Source organism: Oryx dammah, unplaced genomic scaffold (assembly GCF_014754425.2).
Source record: "Oryx dammah isolate SB20612 unplaced genomic scaffold, SCBI_Odam_1.1 HiC_scaffold_10, whole genome shotgun sequence".
Taxonomy (NCBI): Eukaryota; Metazoa; Chordata; class Mammalia; order Artiodactyla; family Bovidae; genus Oryx; species Oryx dammah.
In genome coordinates this window covers 43,651,505-43,674,611 of record NW_024070194.1, presented here as the reverse complement: position 1 = coordinate 43,674,611, position 23,107 = coordinate 43,651,505, and the positions used below count along the sequence as shown (strand labels likewise).

Here is a 23,107-nt window from a genome sequence, read left to right as displayed (position 1 = left end):
GATTCATTCAACTTAGGCTAGTGACCCTTTTCGGAGGACTCTAAGAGAAGTTGCAGCCCATGGGGTTGCGAAGAGTCGGACACGACTGAGCGACTTCACTTTCACTTTTCACTTTCATGCATTGGAGAGGGAAATGGCAACCCACTCCAGTGTTCTTGCCTAGAGAATCCCAGGGATGAGGGAGCCTGGTGGGCTGCTGTCTATGGGGTCGCACAGAGTCAGACACGACTGAAGCGACTTAGCAGCAGCAAGAGAAGTTGGGAAGAAAAACGTTAACCTCCTGCCTTGAGGAAGCTCTTTCTCTTTGTTGTTTCATAATTAGAGTCCTATTCAGATGAATTCAATTAGTCCCATTCCAGATATCTTCCTCACATGGGCTGCTGCGAGGAGCAAACAAGATTAATAAGCTATTTCATGTCCAACTCAGGGTCATGTCTCTTACATGGTAAGAGTTCAGTCATATAGGCTGTCATTAGCCTTGTTACCACCACTACTGCTGTGCGATGGGGTTGTTGCTGTGCACGAAGGTTCCCCGGGTGTACATCTCAGCCCCTGCTGTCCTACTGATGGTGCAGTCTAGCAAGGTCTCTACACAAAAGATAGGGATCCGTGTACACCAGGCACCAGTCTGGTTGTAGAGGGGCACCATGGCCTTCATGGGAGCCCAGGAGAATGTGAAGTTTGGAGACAGCTTCCCCAAGGAGGGAGGATTTGGCTCAGCCTTAAAGGAGGGCAGGATAAGCAAAGGAAGAGAGAGGCTGGGGATGTCTGACTTGTATCCAAAACCCATGGCCCAACAACTTGGGTCAGGCAGACTCTGTGAAGGGCAGCAATGAGATGGGAAAGTGGAAAGGTGAGGGGGGAACTTCAGTGTCCAGCCAAGTCCAGGTTTAACTGGTTACTTTTTAGAGGTTGGGGTCCCAAGGGTGATGCTGTGCATGCAGCAGCCCTGCAGAAAGGTGAACCCCCATCTCTGGCGCTCACGGCAGGGTGAATTGGGGTGGGAGGTGGGGGCCACCCTGCTGGCGGGGAAGGGCTGGAAGCAGCCACCTTTAATCCATTTGGTGGTCCTGTTGGCACAAGACCGCATCTCACTTATTTCACATCAGTGATGGGCTGATGGCATTTGAAGCAGGAAACTAGAAGTTGGCACTCCATGAAACAGAGGAGCAGAGTTTTGTCCCGCATCCATTACCGTCTCTCCGCCTGTCAGCTCTCGGTCCCTAATTACGCCAGAAAGAATGTGGACGTTTTTCATCAGAGTTAGCTTTTGCTCCCTCATGTTAATTCTCCTTTTTCTCTGTAGCTCAGGGTGGGATTGGAGGTAGGGGAGCACTGAGGATAGGGTGCTTCTGCCAAGAGCCTGAGAAAAAAATCTCCTGTGTCTCATGGGTGGGGATTGAGTCAACTGTCCACCCAAGAATCACAGGCTGAATCCTGGGACAGTCCAGGCCCAACTTGAAGCCCAGGGACTCAAGAAGAGGGGCTTGTTCTGAGGATGGTGGAGGGATTGTTCTAGAAGGATAGATGGATTCTAGGTAGCAGAAACAATGATTTTTTTTTTTTTTAACTAAGAGGAAGTTAGCTTTCCTCTGAATTTCTGCCCTTTGGAAATGCACAAACATCTCCCCCAAAGTATCACCAGTCTCCCCCCTCCAACCCCCGGCTCTGTTTTATCATGCCTCCCTCTGCTTCCAAAGGAGAAACAGTTGTTCTGTGATGGAATGAGTCCAGTCTGAAGGAAATTGTTTCAGGGGCTCTGGAGTTGGATGGGTTTATAGATGTAAATTATCCTAAACTATTAGAACTGCTCCAGCATCCTGGAGAAGAGCTGACATCACTGGCTTTCAACAGCAAACAAAACCCGGGGGTTTAGCTGGCGGGGCGGGGGTTCAGATAGAACCCAGCAACCTAATACATTATAACAGTTTATGGCATTAATTGAAACTAATTGAAATTCAACTGCTATTACCTCTGTACTTTCCATGAAAATGAAAAGTAGGATGAAAGTAAAGTACAAAAAAATCCACCGCCTTAATGGCCCGAAATGGATCAATTATTTTCATCTTTAGCTAAATACAGTTTACTGCCTTATTAAAAGCATGTTTGTAAGAAAAGTATAACATTAAAATTCCAGTGCATGAATCACCGAACAAAGCCCTTGTTATGCTATATCTAATATATTCTTCCTTTTTCATTTGGCAGAGCAACATGGGACAGGTCAGGCTTGGGTCATGGAAATTTTATGCTTTAACTTATGAAAAATAAAAAGTGTATTCTCTGGTCTATTCACAGACATAAAATGTTTTTCAAATGAGTGTTTATTTCATAATTTATAAATATTCTTTGATATCTATGAAAATTCTTTCATTATCTAGTTATTTCCAAAAGTTAATTATACAGATAAAATGCCAATTAGAGGGGTTTTTTTAGGAATGTGTTATATCAGTTCAGTTCAGTCGCTCAGTCATGTCTGACTCTTTGCAACCCCATGGACTGTAGCACGCCAGGTTTCCCTGTCCATCACCAACTCCCGGAGCTTGCTCAAACTCATGTCCTTCGAGTTAGTGATGCCATCCAACCATCTCATCTTCTGTCATCTCCTTCTTCTCCCGCCTTCAGTCTTTCCCAGCATCAGAGTCTTTTCCAATGAGTCAGTTTGTCACATCAGGTGGCCAAAGTAATGGAGTTTCAGCTTCAGCATCAGTCCTTCCAGTGAATATTCAGGACTGATTTCCTTCAGGATGGACTGATTTGATCTCCTTGCAGTCCGAGGGACCCTCAAGAGTCTTCTCCAACACCTCATTAGTCAAATATATATATATAAAATAGGTATTTAGAACAAGTTTTATATCCATCTGCAAATACAGTGTAGTGGTATGAGCGTGCGTTGTGCTAATTCACTTCAGTTGTGTCTGACTCTTTGCGACCCCACAGACTATAACCCGCCAGACTTCTCTGTCCATGGGATTCTCCAGGCAAGAATGCTGGAGTGGGTTGCCATGCCTTCCTGGTTCTCAAATCAGACCTAGCAGGTCTGAATCCTGCTGAACCATCTACGGCTATGCTATGTGACCTGGAGCTTGTCACTTAACCTCTCTGTGCTCAGTTTTCTAGAGAGCATAATTAAACTTTTCTCCTGGGTCTGTTGTGGTCATAATCATTCTGTTTCTTTTGATGTGGAAAAGGAATTATAATTCTTCATCAAAATACAATGGAATATGTAAATATACATGCATAGAAGTCATTTAAAGTACAGAAATTAATGTATAACTCTTGTTTCCTCTGGCCTTAAAAATGCATTTAATACAAAGAAAAATTCTTATTAATATTTGTGTACATAATTCCTAAATTTATTTCCTATCGTCTTGAGAGGTGATTTCCTGGCCAGAACTTCAGATCAGAAATTCCTTCACTGTTCTTTCCAAGGGATGATTTTCTTCCTGGAGAATCCTCCCATCTCTGTATCTTGGGTGTATTTGCCTTGTTTTGCTGGTCACACAATCAGAGTTGCTTGTGTGTTCATTTATAGCATCAAACAAGAGAGTAGCAAAAACATCACCTCTCCATTCATGGCAACATTTCAAACAGCAGGTCTTAGTGCTTTTTCAGCCTCAGGTGGAGAAGTGACAGCTCACTGGAGTGGTGATAGGAGTCACCATGTCCCCTCCTCCTCCCCAGCTGGGCTGTCACTGCCACAGGAAGCCCCTCTTACCTTTGGAAGCTCCCTTGCACATTCGGTCCCAAAAGTCACTGCAGGTGGGCATGAGAGAGAGACTGGGTGCTGTTTCCAGCCAACTTTAATTACAGGGGCTTTCCAGGGTTGTCTTTCTTTCTTTTTTTTTAACTACCCCTCTGTCCCCCTTACCCTGCCTCCTGATTCAGCTCTGTAATCTCCCTAATGCATAATTTATCCCCTAAAAGGGACAACAGAGATCAGCCTCCCATGAAAATTGCTGCAGTTCTATTCCATCACCCTTCCTTGAAAATCACCCAGTCTGTTTTAACCTTTGGTTACCATTTGCCATTTCCAAGTAGGACCGCCTGCCATTTCTCCTCTGTCAGCCATCAAATCAAGTGCAAAGACTGGCTGTTTCTTATCTATTCAATAAACTGAGCTGCAAAGAAGACAATGAGCAGATCTCTTAGCATATAACTGATATCCAGGGGGACATCCTAAGCTTTTCCACTCTATTTCTTCCGTACATGCAGGGGCACTTCCAAAGAACATACACGAATGCATCTCCTTCTAAATATTTGCAAACACTCTGTGAGTTACACAGCACCGAAGTAGTAGAACTGCACGAGCTGGATGAATCTTTAATGACCTGGTGTTTTCTTACCTCTGAAGCCCGCTGTAGATGACAGATGCTGGGGGTACCGCATACCCTGGGGCTGCTTCCCACATCACCCCAACAGCCACCAGGGTGTTTTGCACCAGGGGGACCCCAGCCACCCCACCTGGCCCTCTCAGGCTCAGACACACTGGCAGACTCAGTGTTACCCTTACAAAGCTGTTTTCACTGCTGTTATTTATGGCCGTTTCCCCAGCCCCACGCCCACCCCACAACCACTTTGTTTCAACTACGTTTATTTGTTTCTTTATTTGGCCCCGCAATGAGGCATGAGGGCTTCCCAGGTGGCGCTAGTGGTGAAGGACCTGCCTGCCAATGCAGGAGGCATAAAAGACATGGGTTCGATCCCTGGATCAGAAAGATCCCCTGGAGGGTGGCATGGCAACCCACTCCAGTATTCTTGCCTGGAGAATCCCATGGACAGAAGAGTCCACAGGGTCGCAAAGAGTGGAACACGACTGAAGAGACTTGGCACACACGCATGCATGCAGCATGATTTCCTCCACCCAACCCGTGCCCCCTGCTATATAACAGAGTCTTAACCATTGAACTTCCAGGCAAGTCCCTCATTCACCTACTTTTAAACCCTTTCTTGCTTCTAACTCAGCCAGAGATGATAAAATCTATTTCACTCCTCCCCCTCCCTTTCTTTCTCCAGTTGTTTCCCCCTCCATCTGGCCTCCCTGATTCAGCCCCAGATCCACCCAACAGTTCGCAGTACGGTAGTCATACAAGGGGCTCACCTCCCTGGAAAATATCCTTGGTCCTGGGTTTAAGTGAGAACCAACACACTAGGGGTGTTACTCTATACTGTTGTGTTGGAGGCACACAGAATTTGGGTTACATTTAGAACTGGGTAGGATTTTGTGGGCTGGAAGAGAAACCCAGTAGCCAGATCTAACATGTTTCTGTCTTACAGATCTCAAGTATACAATCCATCCTGTAGCTGGTTCAATCTTTCTTTTTTCTTTTTATTTTTGGTTCAGTCTTTCTTGTGGTGCCAACTTCGTAGTGAACAGCAGGTAGAAGTGCACAGTAGGAAAACCTGGCCAGAGTGAGGGTGTCCTGCAGTAAACATTGAGAGGACCCAGAAGGAATGCTTAGTCTCGGGTCAGCAAGCTGATAAAGCCTAAACACTCTTCCATGCATCTGGCCAGGAAGCATATTGTCCTACCTGTTATAGAGAGGCTCTGTGTGGAGCCCCAAGGTGGGCTGGGTGAGCCTGCAGTCCACCCATCACTGGGGAAGTGATGCAAGGAAGGCAGATAGAGACGACCTTTGATCCTTGGAAGCCTCACCTGGCTGGAGGCTGGATCCTCTACTGGGGCCCAGACACGACCACAGCCACAGCCCAGCCCAAGGGGCTTTAAGGGCCCTGGTTCCAGGACTTCCCTGGTGGTCCTGTGTTGGGACTCCTCGTTTTCCACTGCAAGGAGTGTAGGTTCAATCCTTTGTCAGGGAACTAAGAGCCTACAAGCCATGTGGCATGGCCAAAAAAGGAAAAAGAAATAAGTAGGTTTTAAAAGTTCTAGTTCCACCTCATCCATGCAAGTAAAATTATTCTGATAAATATAAGCAGTAGTATTTTTACCTAGATTGATTTGTCGTGAAATGAATACATTAACAATCAAACTCTTTACTGCTGGGTTTTTTTTCCTAGCTGCTGCTGCTGCTAAGTCACTTCAGTCGGATCCGACTCTGTGTGACCCATAGATGGCAGCCCACCAGGCTCCCCCGTCCTTGGGGATTCCCCAAAATATAAGACTTTGCTTCTCCTATGAATTGTCTTCATACTTATATTTTTACTTTTAGCTTATGAAAAAGTTACAGGCGTTTGCCTGAAGCCAATGTTATTGATAACAATTCTGTTATTGTTACTGATAGTAATAATAATAAGGGCTTGTATATTAAAAATGCCTACTTTGGGCCTGGTATATCAGAGTCGTGAGATAAACAGGAATTGAATCTTAAAAGTTTTTTGCAAAGTAAAAGTTGGAAATGATGCAGAAATAAGTCACAACTGCACGAAGATAACGGAAAGAATAGTCCTCTCCCCGCCTCCCACCCTGGAGTAGGAATGCTTAAAAGCTGAAGCACTGAACTGGCAAAGAATAACAGGCTGACTTCATAACATCGGGTTTTGTGATATTCATGGAGGGATGTGATTTGACCTGTGACTTGTTATTTAGGTAGTGGAAAATTATAATGGGATTCTACTCTGTTTTGTGGGATGGGACAATGTAAATAAATGATCAGTAAAACATGTTTAGATGAAAATTTTAGATGTCATCACATAGGCCTCATGTAGGCATAGGCACACAGAGTAGTGTGCCCAGTGTAATTATGATTTTGGAATGTTATTCAATGAATACACATACATACACATCCCTGCTGTGGAAAGAGTGTGCTTCACCCCCTTGGGCATGGGTTTGCCACTTGACTTGATTTGGTCAAGGGAACGTTAGTGGCTGTTGCCAGGAGAGCCTTGGAAAGTGCCTGAGCAGTCATGCCTGCCCTCCTGCACAGCTCCCAAAAGAGAATATGTCTCAGGTTGCTATTGGTCCAAAGAGTCTGAGAGAAGCATGGTGGTACTGACTTGACACCAACCATAGCTTGGAGCCATAGCAGCCAACATTTGTCAGCCTGCAGACCTGTGAGCTGACCTGCCACAGGCTTATTGTTTCTTTGGCATTGAGTTTGAGGGTAGCTTGTTACACAGCATTATTGTGACAATAGCTGACAGTTAAAATAATCAAAGTCTCATGTTTGGGGGAGGTGTTTCAAATTACATTAAAAGACAAACTAAAAGATAACTATTTAGAAGTTAGCATATATATATACACACACATACATCTACTTTAAATACAAGAGGTTTCATGAAACGTATTATCTTTTGAAGTCCTCAGACTCTCCAACTGCCTATAATCTGTGGGCAGCCCTGGCTAAACATACAGCCCTCTAGTGACCCCAGCAGCCTGGCATTGCTGGGGCTTCTATGAGCCTGTAATGAAAAAGCAGAATAGTTGCTAAAAGCCCACATGAAGGAGAAACTGGGAAAATAATGAAACTCTGAGTTGCATGAGGCCTAACCACTTAATCTGTTTCACGGAAAATGAACGTTGTTTTCACATGCATATTTGAAAGAAGGGACAGAGGCCCTCAAATTTGGACAATGTGAGGTTCAAGTTTTGGCTCTCCTGGTGGGCTACTTCTTTGTTGTGTCAGACCTCTAGGAGCCACGTTTTGCAGCAGGTGGGTACCTCAATAATTTAAACAAAATGTTGGCTCTTTCAGCCAAGGAAAATGCAGCTTACTCAGGAATATCACACTAGTGAGTCTGAACAGGGAGGCGATCAGAGCCCCCAGATCAGAATGTCCTAGGGATGGCAGGGAGGAGGGGCCCTGCCCCTGGCTTCTTTCCCCATTGGCCATCCGTGTTTGAAAAAAGGAAGTAGGCAAAGATTTCGTAGAAGCTCTGAAGCTCTGAAAAATGCCTGAAAGTGATTCCAGTTCCTTTTCTTCTAAGCAAGTTCCTTTTCTTCTAGGCAAGTAAGATAAGCCATTATACCTCCTTTCAATTTAATTTTTGCATAATTTATTCCACAAAATTGAGTAAATACACTTGCCATTTATTTTGTCTCTTAAAATTCCTCTTCATATCATTTCACAAATAGAAAGAAAAAGAGAGGTAAAGTTTTGTGATAAAATTGTTATAGCTTGCCTGAAATGTGAGTCCACAGCAGTTTCTTTCTTTGTGAAGGGGTAATAATGCCAATTCCATGTCAAAAATAGCATATGAATAGGACATAATACATTTCACTCATAGAATAGGATCATTGGTCTTAAAATTTATATCATTATCAGAAGAGCATATGTAATTGCTTCTGTAATTTTTTTTTTTACTTTTTTAAAAAAGTTTATTATTTTTTAAATTTTACTTTATTTTACTTTACAATACTGTATTGGTTTTGCCATACATCAACATGAATCCGCCACGGGTGTACATGAGTTCCCAATCCTGAACCCCCCTCCCACCTCCCTCCCCATACTTTTTAAGACTGTGTTCTCTCTTGCTGCTGCTGCTGCTGCTAAGTCGCTTCAGTCGTGTCCGACTCTGTGCGACCCCACAGATGGCAGTCTACCAGGTTCCCCCATCCCTGGGATTCATTATTTTTAAGAAATATAAATAAATTGTATCATCAAAATGCTCTCACACAATAGAAATCTTTCAAGATTATTTTATGATTTTATTTTTCCTCACCAAAAGAATACCCATCAATCTCTCGCTAGGTCTTAACACATTAAATTGTAAAACTCAGGATTTGAATCTTTATAAAATTATCTGTTGCAAAGCAGAATGTTCTAGTCTTTAGTTCTCAAAAAAAAGTGTCCTTGAAATCAACACAATTCAACAATTAAATATTAAAATGTCCATACCATCATGCACATGACTATTTTTTTTAACCATGGTCCTTTTCATGACTCAAGAAAAACTTGCATTTATTGCAAACTTTTGCCATTTTTCCCCCTTAATAAGTATAGCGAGTAGGGGACAAAAGCAAGATAAAAGGTTTTATTCTTAACCATTTCATTTAGCATAATTTCAACTTTCAAATTATAGGAACATAAATGAATATCCTACTTGTGTGTTAAAAGTACTTGACTACTTTGTGGGATGTTGTGTGTCCATTCTTTGCTAAATTATCTTGGTTGCCGTTGCTAGGTAACACCACTGGCTTCCCACAGCTGAAAAAAATGAGAGAGTTGGAGGGAGTAATTCAGCATTATTAGCACTTGACTAATAAGGTTATTGGTGTTTTTTTTTAAGCTATGTATCTTAGCAATTTGCCCCCTTTTCTAGGGAACGTCATCATCTATGGGAACTCAATTGACACATACACCACTGTGGAGACCCTCTTGAACCTGGGGGTCAGGGGCTCCTGCATCCACCTGGTACAGCACCCACCCACATCCATCATCACCTGCATCAACGACTGCACAGTGGAGGGCGCGATAGAGGATGCCCTGCAAGCCGCAGGGGTGAATGTGTACCGGGACGCACTGCTGGCTCAGTGGAACAACGGGCTGTACTCGGACCCCATCCACACCGCCAGCTTCACCACGCCCACCAAGCCCTTCCAGCTCCCCTGCTCCGTAAGTAGGTCACCGGAACCTCACTCACCACCTTGGGAGAGCTACCAGCTTTGGGGGACTTGGGGTCTGAAAGGTGGTGGCTGATGAACTTATAGTCAGTTTCCCTGCCACCCCTCTCCAGCCCCTGCAAACTTTCAGAGTTTCTGTTGCCACTTAATGAGCCGCCCAAACTGAGTGACCTAAACCAACAGTAGTCATCCTTGCGTCTCTCTCATGGTCCCTGGGTGGGAGCCGGCTCATCAGGCAGAAATCCCTAGAAGTCTTTCCTGAGGATGAAAGGGGACTGGGTGGGGCTGGAACCATCTAGAAGGTGTGTCCACCTGCTTGTCTGGCTGCTGGTGTCAGATCAGGCTCAGGTGAGATGCTGATCAGAACAATCACAGACGGCCCCTCCATGGGACTGAGCTTCTCCTCAGCATGGTGACTGGTTCCAAAAGCACTGGGACAGAGGCAGAGAGGATCCAGAGGGACAGAGAGAGACAGAGATAGAGAGAAACAGAGAGATAGAGACAGACAGAGACAGAGCCAGAGAGCCAGAGATAGAAGCAGACAGATGGAGACAGAAACAGACAGACAGGGAGCCAGAGATACAGACAGAGATAGAAACAGAGATAGAGACAGACACAGAGATCCAGAGATAGAAACAGACAGATGGAGACAGAAGAGATACAGACAGAGAGATAGAAACAGAGATAGAGACAGACACAGAGATCCAGAGATAGAGACAGACACAGAGATGATAGAAACAGCAACAGCATCCCTCCTTCCATGACCCAGCCTCATACGTCAAGCAGCATCCTTCTGAGTCCTGCAGGCAGTTCACTGAGGCAGCCCACATGCAAAGGAAGGGGAACTGGACCCCCCTCCTATCTGTGGATGGAGTGTCAGGATTTGAGGACTGCCAGCTCCCATACCTCAGCCACCTGATGCGAAGAGCTGACTTATTAGAAAAGACCCTGTTGCTGGGAAGGATTGAAGGCAGGAGGAGAAGGGGGACGACAGAGAAGGAGATGGCATCACTAACTCAGTGGACATGAGTTTGAGCAAACTCCAGGAGTTGGTGATGAACAGGGAAGCCTGGTGTGCTGCAGTCCATGGGGTTGCGAAGAGTCGGCCATGACTGAGAGACTGACCAACCGGCCCCACTGTGAGCAAGTCCCAGGTGCTGTGCTGCCCTCTTGCAGTGCATTCTGAGTATCTGCATTCAGAGTATCTGCAAGGTGTCTTTGCCTTGATCCTAGTTCTGACCTAGTAGGCGAGTTGAAGGCTGGTGGGACAGTCAGATACTTGGGGAAGTCCCTTCTTCACAACAGCTCTGTCACAGGAAGCACCCCCACTTTACAGACAGAACACGGAGACTCCCCATCAGCTTAAGATCTCACCCAGGCTAACAGGGCCTCAAAGTGCATGCCGTGTGGACCTCCTAAGATTCTGGAAACAGCTACAGTGGGTCTTTCCCCGTGGAACAGGGACTTAGAACAGCTCAGCTCACAGCCTATTCAGGAGACAAGCAGAAGCCAGGAGGAAGAGGGGAAGGAGCCAGTCGATGTGCCAGAGAAGCAGGAGACCCCTCAGGGAGGGGGCTGCAGTCAGCATTAGGGCTGGAGTTAAGGGGGTCAAGGGTGTGTTGGGGGTTGGGATGAAGGATACCAGCAGCCTCTGGTGGGAAGACCACCTGGGGGAGGCCTGTGGAGGCTCATGGGGGTCCATTACCTGGCAGTATGGGCTGGTTAGCCTAAGTCAGGGCTTCTCACCCCAGTGCTCTTACAGGTGGGTGCCGTGACCCTCCTCCTCCAGAACCTAGACAGGAGGAGCTCAAGGCACACTGTGTGCCAGAGGAGCTTCCCTACCACCTCTCATTGCATTCTGATAACCCAGGGGATTCTGCATTCTGCTCCTCAAGAACATTCATTCCTTCCTTCACTCTGCAGAGATTTCCTGGACACCTACTAGGTCTCAAGCTCGGTCCTAAGTATGAGGGATATAGCAGTGAAAAAGAAAAAGTTCATAGTATTTTAATAGAAAAGTGACACCATCTACATATGTATGTCACAATACCTATTTAAGAGAGGAAAAATCAAGATCTTCTCATCGGAAGTTTCCTCCCCAAATGATGATCCTGGAAGAGGTGTACCAAGTGTACCCTGGGGGAATTCTGGGGGTGAGTACACACCCTGCCTAGGGAGCACAGGGACAAGAAAACCTTCCCCAAGTGTCTGACTGAATACAGGGTCTATAGCAGCTCCCACCAGCCTTCACTCTCCTACTGGTCAGAACTAGAGTCAAGGCAAAGACACCTTGCAGATACTCTCAACCACCCTGATCCAGCATGCCTTCCTGCCCAGACTTCCCCCTAAAGTAATGAGTCAGACCATGGCCCACTGTCTTTGGGTCCTGTCTCCTGCTCCCCTGCTGCTCTGCTCTGTACTGCGAGCAGTGGCCTCTGCAGGGGACCCTCCCAGGTGTGTTTCTGCCCACCCCCACCCCCCCGCAACTCTCATCTGTGTTTGGCCAACAGTAAGTACCAGCTGGAGATTCCCAGCTGGCACTAGTGGTAAAGAACCCACCTACCAATGCAGGAGATGTAAAAGATGTAGGTTCTATCACTGGGTCGGGAAAATCCCCTGGAGGAGGGCATGGCAACCCACTCCAGTCTTCTTGCCTGGAGAATCCCATGGACAGAGGAGCCTGGCAGGCTATGCTCCATGGGGTCACAAAGACTCAGACACGACTGATTGACTTAGCATAGCACAGGTACCAGCTGGGGATTAGAAGCCTAAAGAAGGGAAAGATCAGGGTATTTATCCCTCTGATCATCAGCGTTGAGTAGCGTCTCTGTCAGGGTACTAGGAGACTTTTGACAAAAGTGAAAGTGAGTCACTCAGTCGTGTCTGACTCTATGCAACCCCGTGGACTATAGCCCTCCAGGCTCTTCTGTCCATGGGGTTTTCCAGGCAAGAATACTGGAGTCGGTTGCCATTCCCTTCTCCAAGCCTTTGATGGGAACAAGTATATTCACATCTCCACTGTGGTTGTGGGGTCATGGTTTGAACTGTGTCCCCTGGAGAGCTACGTCCTAAGCCTCGGGACCTGAACGTGACCTTACTTGGAAATAGGATCTTAGTGGTTGCTGTCAAGCAAAGAGAAGGATTGGGGTGGGTCCTAAGTCTGGTGATTAGAGAGAAAGATGTGATGGCAGAGAGGAAGCCCACAGGAAGAAGCCTGTGTGCTGACGAAAGTAGAGAGTGAAGGTAGCCGCCATCAGATTCTGAATAGCACAAATAGGCAGCTACCACCAGAAATGAAGACGAGGCGAAGACCTGTCTAAAGTTCTCTGTCTAGCTAGACGTTTGTCAATTGTATTGATTTTTTTCCCCCAAAGCACCAGCTTCTGAGTTTGTTAATTGTCTCTGTTGTCTGTCAGTTTTCTCTCTCATTGATTTATGCCCTTAACAATTATTTTCTTTTTTTCTGCTTGCTTTGGCTTTACCGTGCCTTTCTTTTCCTAGTTCCTTAAGGTAGAACCTTAGGGCATTATTTACCGAGGCATTTAAAGCAGATGTTTCTTCTAATACTCCATATTTTCAGCCAAGATGTAATATTCAGTTGGCTTTATAGGAGAACATGAATTGTGTCTGAGAGATATGAGAGATCCGTGACTCAGAACTTGTGTTCCCGGGGACAGTGCTGGATTTGCTGTTCCAGCAATCGGTCCATTCCACCAACTCCTGTGTCTCCAATGTAACCATGTTCTGAATGCCTACGCCAAAACGGTATAAAATAACACGATTTCAGTAGAAGTGCTGATAATCTTCCAAACCCAGGAAAACAAGGGCTAGTATATTTAATGTGCCCCTTAATAAAAATTGGAGGCTTCCCTGGTGGCTCAGATGGTAAAAGCCTCTGCCTGCAATGCCAGAGACCTGGGTTCGATCCCTGGGTTGGGAAGATCCCCTGGAGAAGGAAATGGCAACCCACTCCAGTACTCTTGCCTGGAAAATGGATGGAGGAGCCTGGTGGGCTACAGTCCATGGGGTCACAAAGAGTGGGACACGACTGAACGACTTCACTTTCACTTTAATAAGAGGTAGGTTTAACTAGGAGATAAACTGAGCAAGTAGAAGAACTTTGTGGGGATGTTGAAGGAGAATTCTGAGCATTAATGGTCCTGTCTTGCACATATAATTTCAATTCAAATATCTCTCTGTATTTTTCTATGGGTGAGAAGTCTGTTTCTATATAGATGGGAAAGGAGTGGAGGCTAAAAAGAAAAGAGGAGCAGAGAGACAGACTCAGAGTGAGGGACTCAGAGAAATATATTTTCCCGTGGTCACTGAGTAAGGTTAAAAGCAGAAAGAATTTTATAACAGATTAGAGAGAAAGAGGCTACCTGAATGGGAGTAATTGGGAGAGGATTAGATGTCCAAGTGAACAAAGACAGGTAAAAGGGAAGACTCCTTGCTGGTTCCCTCAGGAAGAAGAAAGGATATCACAGGGATGGTGGACTCGAGTCAAGTGCTGTCCAGTAGAACTTCCTGTGATGGTAGAAATGGTCCATACTTGTGTGGTCAGCATGGCAGCCGCTGCCACCTGTAGCTTTTGGGCGTTTGAAATAGGCCACAACTGAGGGTCTGGATTTTCAATTTTACTTACTTTTAATTAATTTAGATTTATTTATTTTAAAGATATTTATTTATTTGGCTCTGCCAGGTCTTGTTTGCAGCTTGTGGGATCTTTATTTGTGGCATGCAGGATCTAGTTCCCTGACCAAGGATCAAACCGGGGCTGCCAGCAATGGGAGCTCAGAGTCTTAACCACTGGACCGCTAGGGAAAGTGAAAGTGTTAGTCACTCAGTCATGTCTGACTCTTTGTGACCCCATGGACTATAGCCTGCCAGGCTCCTTTGTCCATGGAATTTTCTAGGCAAGAATACTGGAGTGGGTTGCCATTCCCTTCTCCAGGGGATCTTCCCTACCCAGGGATCAAACCTGGATCTCCCACATTGCAGGCAGATGCTTTACCAGCTGAGCCAGCAGGGAAACTAGACCACTAGGGAAGTACCTAATTAATTTTGATTTAAATATATGTAGTCACCTGTGATTAGTGGCTGTTGCAGGCTCATTCCTGCTTCCCTCCTCATTCACGCACCACTCTTGGATGGAGAAGGGGTGTGGAATGGCTCAGCTTATTTAACTTCTATGCAGAATACATCATGTGACATGCCGGGCTGGATGAATCACAAACTGGAATCAAGATTGCCAGGAGAAATATCAACAGCCTCAGATATGTAGATGATACCACTCTAATGGTAAAAGTAAAGAGGAACTAAAGAGCCTCTTGAGGAGAGTGAAAGAGGAGAGTGGAAAAGCTATCTTGAAACTCAACATTAAAAAAAAAACAAACCTAAGATTCATGGCAAATAGAAGGGGGAAAAGTGGAAGCAGTGACAGATTTTCTTTTCTTGGGCTCCTAAATCACTGCAGATGATGACTGCAGCCATGAAATTAGAAGACACTTGCTCTTTGGAAGAAAAGCTATCACAGACCTAGACTTTACCTACAAACATCTATATAGTTAAAGCTATGGTTTTTCCAGTAGTCATGTATGGATTTGAGTGTTGGACCATAAAGAAAGCCAAGTGCTAAAGAACGGATGCTTTTGAATTGTGGTGCTGGAGACTCTTAAGAGTTCCTTGGACTGCAAGGAGATCAAACCAGTCCATCTTAAAGGAAATCAACCCTGAATATTCATTGGAAGGATTGATGCTGAAGCGGAAACCCCAATACTTTGGCCACCTGATGCAAAAAGCCAACTCACTGGAAAAGACCCTGATGCTGGGAAAGAGCAAGAGAAGGGAGCAACAGAGGATAAGATGGTTAGATAGCATCACTGGCTCAATGGACATAAATTTGAGCAAAGTCTGGGAGATGGTAAGGGACAGGGGAGCCTGGCATGCTACAGTCCATGGGGTTGCAAAGCATGGGACATGTCTTAGTGACTGAATAGCAACAATTAAGATAAAAATGAGTCAATTTAGCCTCTTCCACAACAACTGAAGCCCTAAAAACAAATAACTTAGACTGGCTTCCCTGGTAGCTCAGCTGGTAAAGAATCCACCTGCAATGCAGGAGATCCTAGTTTGATTTCTGGGTCAGGAAGATCCCCTGGAGAAGGGAATGACTACCTACTCCAGTATTTTGGCCTGGAGAATTGCATGGACTGTATAGTCCAAGGGTCACAAAGAGCTGGGCACTACTAAGCGACTTCCCCTTTTACTTTCACTAGATGCTTTAATGACTTAACATCAATACAGAAGATGATTTCCAGATGAGTATGAGAAAGTATTAAAATTTGGGCAGAGAATGTGGGGGTGGGGCATGCAGGTACCCTGTATATACTCAGTACCTGCCCTCCCAGGGCAGGAGCCCAGACCTGGAGGGTACAGAGACGGATGGGGTATCCTGCAAGGACAGACTTTCTGGGCTTAAAGGGCCAGGAATGGGGCAGTCTGAAGACTCAAGAGTGGACAAGGTGATGCCCAGAAGGAACCTGGGGAGACATGAGTATCAGACACCAGAGAGGAAAATGGAAGGAGGCTGAGAAGTAGTGATTTAGAGTGTCCTGGAATGAGGGGCAAGTGGTGTCTATGAACATAAACCTCCTTACAGGGGAGGATGTGCTTTCTTGGGAGATATTCCACCATGCGGCATCCACTGCTGGATATCTAAATAAGCAATTAAAAAAAAAAAAAGAGTGACATTGAGTGATATTAATTTGTCCTTCATCCGAAAGATACACACACCATTAGGACATACTCTTAGTAGATTTAGGTTTTCTAGTGTGCCCCAAATAATAAAATGGAGATGATTCAACCTCTTGGGAAGGTACAGTGAAGAATGATAACTAGGGATAATGTGTCTGTTCACTTTGTAGATGTTCTTCAGCTTCCTCGAGAAGGAAGTGGATTATGAAACGTTCAAAGCCTTCAATGATGCATGCCTGGTCTACGACGGCCGACTTGTGATTGACAGCAACTTCCATACCAACGACATAGCCATCAGAGCTGCCGGCCCCCTCACCAAGTTCTCCAACAGGTACTACTCGAATGAGTGGACACACAGCAACTTCAATTCCAAAGAGATCGGCTTCCAGCTGGCGGCAGCGATGCTCAAGCTCTTCGATCCGACTCTGGAGCCTGTGACCGAACTACCGGCCGACCTTGACCGACTCATCCCCATGTACAAGGGAGCCAAGATTAAAGGTTTGTAGAGGGCCACCCTCATCCCACTGCTGCAGCCACTGGTTGGATCTGGACCAGCCAGCCCCACTTCCTGTAGGCTTGGTGAGGAGACTTCGCTGTGCATCAGTGGCTTTGCAAAGAGATGCGGGGAAGGGGGCTCTCTCATGTTTAACTATTTATGATGGACCTGATTCTACCATGTCAGAACTGTGATGGTCACTCTTTGTATACGGCCTTTGAGACTAGGGGATGGTCAATAACCTGCCCAGAGGCTCCTTACCACTGGTGTGTGGTGTGATGCCCTGACATTTTGCCAAACTTTTATTCTCACTGAAAGTTGAGAGATCAGGAGAGCTTCCAAGCCTCCCAGGCTTCAGTCTGCTGTCTGAAATAATAAGCACAACTCTTGGCAGCTATAAATTGGGTCCATGTTAATCCCCTCTGTTTTATTGGCTCCTAAGGAGGTTATCACATGAGTAACACAGAATTTCCTTATATTTGGGAGATGGACCTTCTGTCAGAAAAATGCACATATTTATAGAATTGTGTATATGTACTTCCAGAGAATTGATGGGCCAACCCCCATAATCATCCACGGACTCCAAGTCCTGGGGGGAGGGTCTGTGAATCCTAATCCAGTAGACAGAACATCAGTCTAAAGGGGCTGAAGCCCAACATCCCAGTCTTTGTGTTTATCTGCCCAGCAAGAGGTCATGATCTCCTCCTGACTCTGGACAAGACCTTAGGGAAGGTGGTAGCCATGGAAAAAGACAACAAATCCTGGTTGTCAGAAGCTGCTCAGAGTGGGACCTGGCTTGGGCTTCTGGGGCCAGCTAGAAATAGTAACTGTTTCATAATCCACATTTTCTAAAGCCTTGAACAAGGACTTTGTTGACTTTCCTTATAACATTTACTTTTCTTAGTATGTTGGTTACACAGTGAAGGAGGACAAAGAAAGGGAACATCTTGGCCACGTTTACAAAGTCTTGGTTGGCCTTGGTAGGTGGGGGTTAGAGGGCCATGGGTTATGGGAAGTCGGATGCACAGGGTCAGCCTAGGCATCTTAGAGGATTGGTGTCTGTACTGTGCTATTATGGCACATTCACATTGCTTATATTAAATGTTATCAACCCCAGGGTGTTCCTTGCTCAGAGAGGCACTTTGGTGGGAAAGTGAGTAGCACACACCACAGGAGGTGTCTCTGGTGGTCTTGTGGTGTAGATGTAAGCCCTGCTACCCATTTGTTCACCCAACTGAAATAAAATGTCTAAAACTGGCCTTTTCCACTAGGAGGCATCCTCCCTGGGTCTTACCATTACTTGCATGTTTCCAAGCCTGCCATTCCAACCCCTTTGGAGGTACAGAGGGCCCAGTCTGATTTTGTAAGTATTTTTTCCTGAATTTCATTTTACTTGCAAATATAGCACTTTGTTTCTGGGGGAAGGGGGTGAAATTCTTAATCCACAGTTTTTAGTGTCATGTATTGGTTCTTGCATCAGAAAGCCATGGACCAGCTGGCCCCTGAAATGGCCCCTACTCATTCCTGCCCCTTGGTATCCATGTCCATGAATGGTCCCCACCCACACTGACCAGGGTTGACGTATGTGGCCGGCAGGATATTGCATAAATGATAGCGTGTGCCTTCCGAGGCCAGGTCCTGAAAGATCCTACAGCTTCCAACTTGCACCCTCCTGGGTCACTGCTACCATATCATCCGGTCACCCGGTTGGCCCTTTGGTGGGGTCCACATGGAAAGGAATTGAGGATTCCTGCCCTGGACATTCCACAATTTGCTAGTCATGTGAGGAGCCATCTGTGTGAGTGGTCCTCCAGCCCTAGTCCAACTTTCAGATGATGCAGCCCTGGCTGATATCTTGACCACAAATTTTTCAGGAGACCATGAACCAGAATCCCCTAGCTAAGCTAGTCCCAACTTCTGTGATTCCCAAACACTAAGGCTGTAAAAGTTGATTGTCATTTTAAGCCATCTATTTTTTTAGAGCAGTTTTAGGTTCACAGCAAAATTGAGAAAAGGGTACAGAGATTTCCCATACATCTCTTGAGCCTCTCATGCATAACTGCCCCCATTATCAACATCCCCACCACCGGGTATGTTTGTTACAACTGATGAACCAACATGGCTGCATCATCACCAGAAGCCCACAATTTACATGATGATTCACTCTTGGTATTGTACATGCTGTGAGTTTGGACAAATGTATGATGACATGGGTCCACCATAGTGGTGTTATACAGACCAGGGTCCCTACCCAAAAAATCCCTTCTGTTCCACCTGTTCTTCCCTCCCTCCCTTCCCTGCAACTTCTGGCAACCAGTGACCTCTTTTTTTTACTGTCTCCATAGTTTTGCCTTTTTCAGAATATCATAGAGTGGGAATCATACAGTGTGTCACCTTTTCAAATCAGCTTCTTTCACTTAACAGTTTGTGTTTAAGTTTCGTCCATGTCTTTTCATGGCTTGAGAGTCCATTTCTTTTTTAGCCCTGAATTATATATTCTGCTGTCTGGATGCACCACCAGTTTATGTATCCAGCTACATCCTGAAGGACATTAAGCCACAAAGTTCTGAGGTAGCCTGTGATGTATCCATCGATAATTCTCGATGTCACCTCTGTGGTGACAACAGGCGAATTGCTGAGGGTCTGATGTCTGTCTGGACCCCCTGGTGCTCCTGCTGCTCTGAATGACACTGGCAAGACCATAGAGGTGAAGCAGAAGCTGTGTGTGCTTGGAGATTGTGGCGGGGAGGCAGTGTTCCCCTGGCTTCAAGGTAGCTAAAAAGGAAGCAAGGACGCAGGGTGGTTGGCCAGTTGGGGGCTCCCCAGGTAGGGTTATCTGGCGTCTGGCCCGAGTGGCGTCTGTTGTCAGCTGAGGGTTTCCTTCCTGGTGTGTCACATTTGTGTTTCATCAGTGAGGCAATCACTGGAGATTGCCTGCTTCCGTTCCCATTTTCACATCCTGAATTTTTTTTTTTTTAAGGTTAGCAATCTAACTTAAAATAAGCACATTTCCCAGATTTCCTTGAGAATGAGGTCAGCCACATGGCAGGTCCTGGCCAGTGAGATGTAGTAGAAACTGATGGAAAATTCCATCAGGAGAACAGACTCCAGACTTCCTAGGCTTCTGGCCCCTCTTTGGGAAGTCAGAATCCCAGTGTTCCAGTTGTCTTACCATGGACTTTGGGCAAGTTATCAACTCCTCTGCTTTTCTGGGATCATTAGGGATCATATGTAACATAACACTCCCTTCAGGGAATAAAACAGGTGCCCCATCAGTGGTGGATGTTGTTAATCATAGTTCCAGTACTGAGTTCCAGTTCTAGTACTGAGACCTGGTTCTGCTGAGGAAAGGTCAGATGCCATGTGTTTAAAACTTATTTCCCTTGGGCCTTTCCAAGATTCTTTTAGGCTTGTCCCGTATCTGTGGTCTGATGCAAAATGTTCTTAAAGTAAGGACCATAGCCAATGGTCTCCAGTCTCTATTGCTCTGTAACAAAGCTTAGCAACATGAAGCAGCCCTTGGACTGTGCTCAGATTCTGTGGGTTAAGAATTTGGACAGGACACAGTGGGAGCAGCTTGCCTCTGCTCAGCTGGGAAGACTTAGACTAGGGGTAGCCCGGTGACTGGGTCCTCTGACCAAAGGCTTGTCACTGACCTGGGCTGGCCCAGCTCAGCCACAGAGATTGCTGGCCAGAGCATCACACCTGGGCTGCCCATGTCACCTGGGCTTCCTCACAGCCTGGTGGCCTCTGAGTGGTGAGACTGCCTGCATGGAAGCTCAGGACTCCCAGGTGCAAGGGTCCCCACCAGCCAGCTGGACATTGCACTGCCTTTTATGACTCAGCCTTGAAAGTCAAATAGCAGTCACTACCCCACATCCTCTGTTGGAACAGTCACAGCCCAGTGGGATTCAAGGAGAAAGGACAGAGAGTTCATCTCTCAATGGGAAGATAGTCAAGGTCAAGTGTAGAAGAGCATGTGGGATGGGCACCATTGGGGCCATCTTTGGAAAGTGTAGTTTGCCACCAATGATGTAAACAGGAGGCAACTCGGATGATGAGTTTGGAGTGTGATCAACAGACACTTTGGTCTTTGTAGATAAATACCTGGGACCAAGTAGTTTCAAAAACTAGGAAGTACTGGGCTTGATTTTGGACAGAACCAGATTCTTCAAGGATGGTGTGTGATTTCTGACACGTAGTATCATTTGTTTATGAACCAGTGGGAATAAAGTCAGAGAATGCGCCAAAGGAAGTTTTAGTTAATGACAGTTTTAATAAGACTAGAACTTGAATAGCTTCTTTGGCTGGTACTGTGACAGTATTTGAGCAGGAACCCTGACTGTAATTAACCATGTTGCCAGGCGGGCCTCCTTTTTAATTAGTACAAAAGATCTAAACAGATTTTTCCCCCATTTTATTCACCAAGAAAAAAAAAATATAGGATGGTTCCATGGCAATCTTTTGGGGTTGGAATTAATTTGATTAAGTAAAATTGTTGCCAAAATGGCCAGGCAGTTGCCTAAATATCACCAGTGGGTGGAGAATGGAACCCTTGGAGCAGTATTTCACTCGAGAAACTAAATTACTGTTCTCACAACGATTGTAGTACAGATGAACCTCATCAGACTCTTGTAACACTCTCTCCTTGGGATATTTAAGTAAGAGATGCTTGAGTAATTCACTCGGTAGCCCGACAAAAGGAAGAATGAGGTCCCCAAGTTGTCTACATAATAAACTGATCTACAGATTCCAGTCCACATGCTTGGTTGGCTTATCCTCCATGGAATAAAGAAATTTGTCACAACAAACCCTGCCTTGGATACCACTAAATTTAAAACTGTGTGTTCATCGTGGAGGCTGAAACCTGGGTTTCTAGCACGCCGAGTCTGATTACCCCTGGGTCTTCCACTTGGCATGAATTCCAGAGGCATGTTCCAATCTTTGTCAAAATCATAAAGGAGCTCAAAAGAATAATTATATTCAGGAAAAGATGGGAGACAAAAAAAAAAGACCCACATCAGAACCAGTTACTCTGTCAAAATTTTAAATTCAAGGCCTGAATATCCTAACAATTAACTCATGTACTTAAAAGAAGAAACTCACTATATCCCCAAGAACTGGAAAGCGTGTGAAACTATCACTGTTACCCCAGAATCCCTCATGGGGTAGCCAGGCTGGAAGCCACCTGAAGTCCTCGTTTAAGGATAAGCAGAAAGTGTTCTGGACTTCACTGGATTTTCCCATCTGCTGTGACTAGAAATGACCTAAGAAATTTAGATCAGTCTGCCCAGCCCCATGGGGTAACTTGTGTCTGAGAAACCCATCTGTAGGTGACTTGTCTTTCATGTCAATGCAAACTGTTTCCATGCCACAGGCCCAGGATGGCCCCCTAGTTATGTGATCACAGTGCCAAGTCTTATTAACAATAGTCATGGTCACTTCCATAGTTAAGCTGAGCTGTTTCTGCACCACTGGGCCTTTCCTTCCTCCATGCAGCTGCTCTCTGAGCTCTTTAAGGGCTGAGACACACAGAGGCAACCCACAGATTGTAATTCGACTTTTAAATTTAAAAAAAAAAAAAGGACCTCCCTGATGGCCCAAGTGGGGAAGAATCCGCCTGCCAATGTAGGGGACAAGGGATCGATCCCTGGTCTGGGAAGCTTCCACATGCCTTGGGGGCAACTGAGCCCATAAGCAAGTACTGAACCTGCTCTCTAGGGCCTGTGCACAGCGACAAGAAAAGCCACCGCGATGAGAAGCCTGCGCACCGCAATGAAGAGCGGCCCCTGCTCGCCGCACCTAGAGACACCTGAGCAGCAGTGAAGACCCAGTACAGCCAAAAGTCAAATAAAGGAACAAAAATTATTTAAAAAAATAAGACCAGCTCGCCTCACCCCCAAATAAGGAGACCCACGATGATGCTGACGACTCATTAGCCCTCCTGAATGGGATGACCTCAGAGGGAGGACCCATGATACTCAGATTCTCCACCAGCAACCTGCCAGGACCCCACGGAAACGTGCAAGACACCACCCATGGAGTCACCGCAAACCTTGCTCCGAGGTGCTCTGTATCCCCCGAATCAGCCTCTAAATACTGGTGCTTGTGAGCCATTGTGAGAGCGGGATATTCAGTGAAAGTCTTTGCCGAGCCCAAAATATTAGTAGCCGTGTCGGTGGATCTCAAGACATACCCCTTGGATGCCCAAGTGCTTTTCTGTAATCACTCAGCATAAATAAGTTTCAAAGATGAAGAGGAGGGTCCAAGGCCTTGTGGGATCCGCTCTCCACTGAGCCCTGGGGAAATCTGGCACCAAAACTATTGCAAGCTATGGC

General features: G+C 45.8%; 1 protein-coding gene across 1 annotated transcript in view; it reads left to right on the top strand.

The window, feature by feature from the left end:
- The window catches only part of CFAP61 (cilia and flagella associated protein 61), a 243,973-nt gene that overhangs the window by 176,216 nt on the left and 44,650 nt on the right, over positions 1-23,107 (top strand). The window contains exons 22-24 of the mRNA XM_040247971.1: positions 9,217-9,509; positions 16,444-16,771; positions 18,041-18,132. Coding sequence (XP_040103905.1) covers positions 9,217-9,509; positions 16,444-16,771; positions 18,041-18,132 — 713 coding nt within the window. The remainder of the gene's footprint in view (positions 1-9,216; positions 9,510-16,443; positions 16,772-18,040; positions 18,133-23,107) is intronic.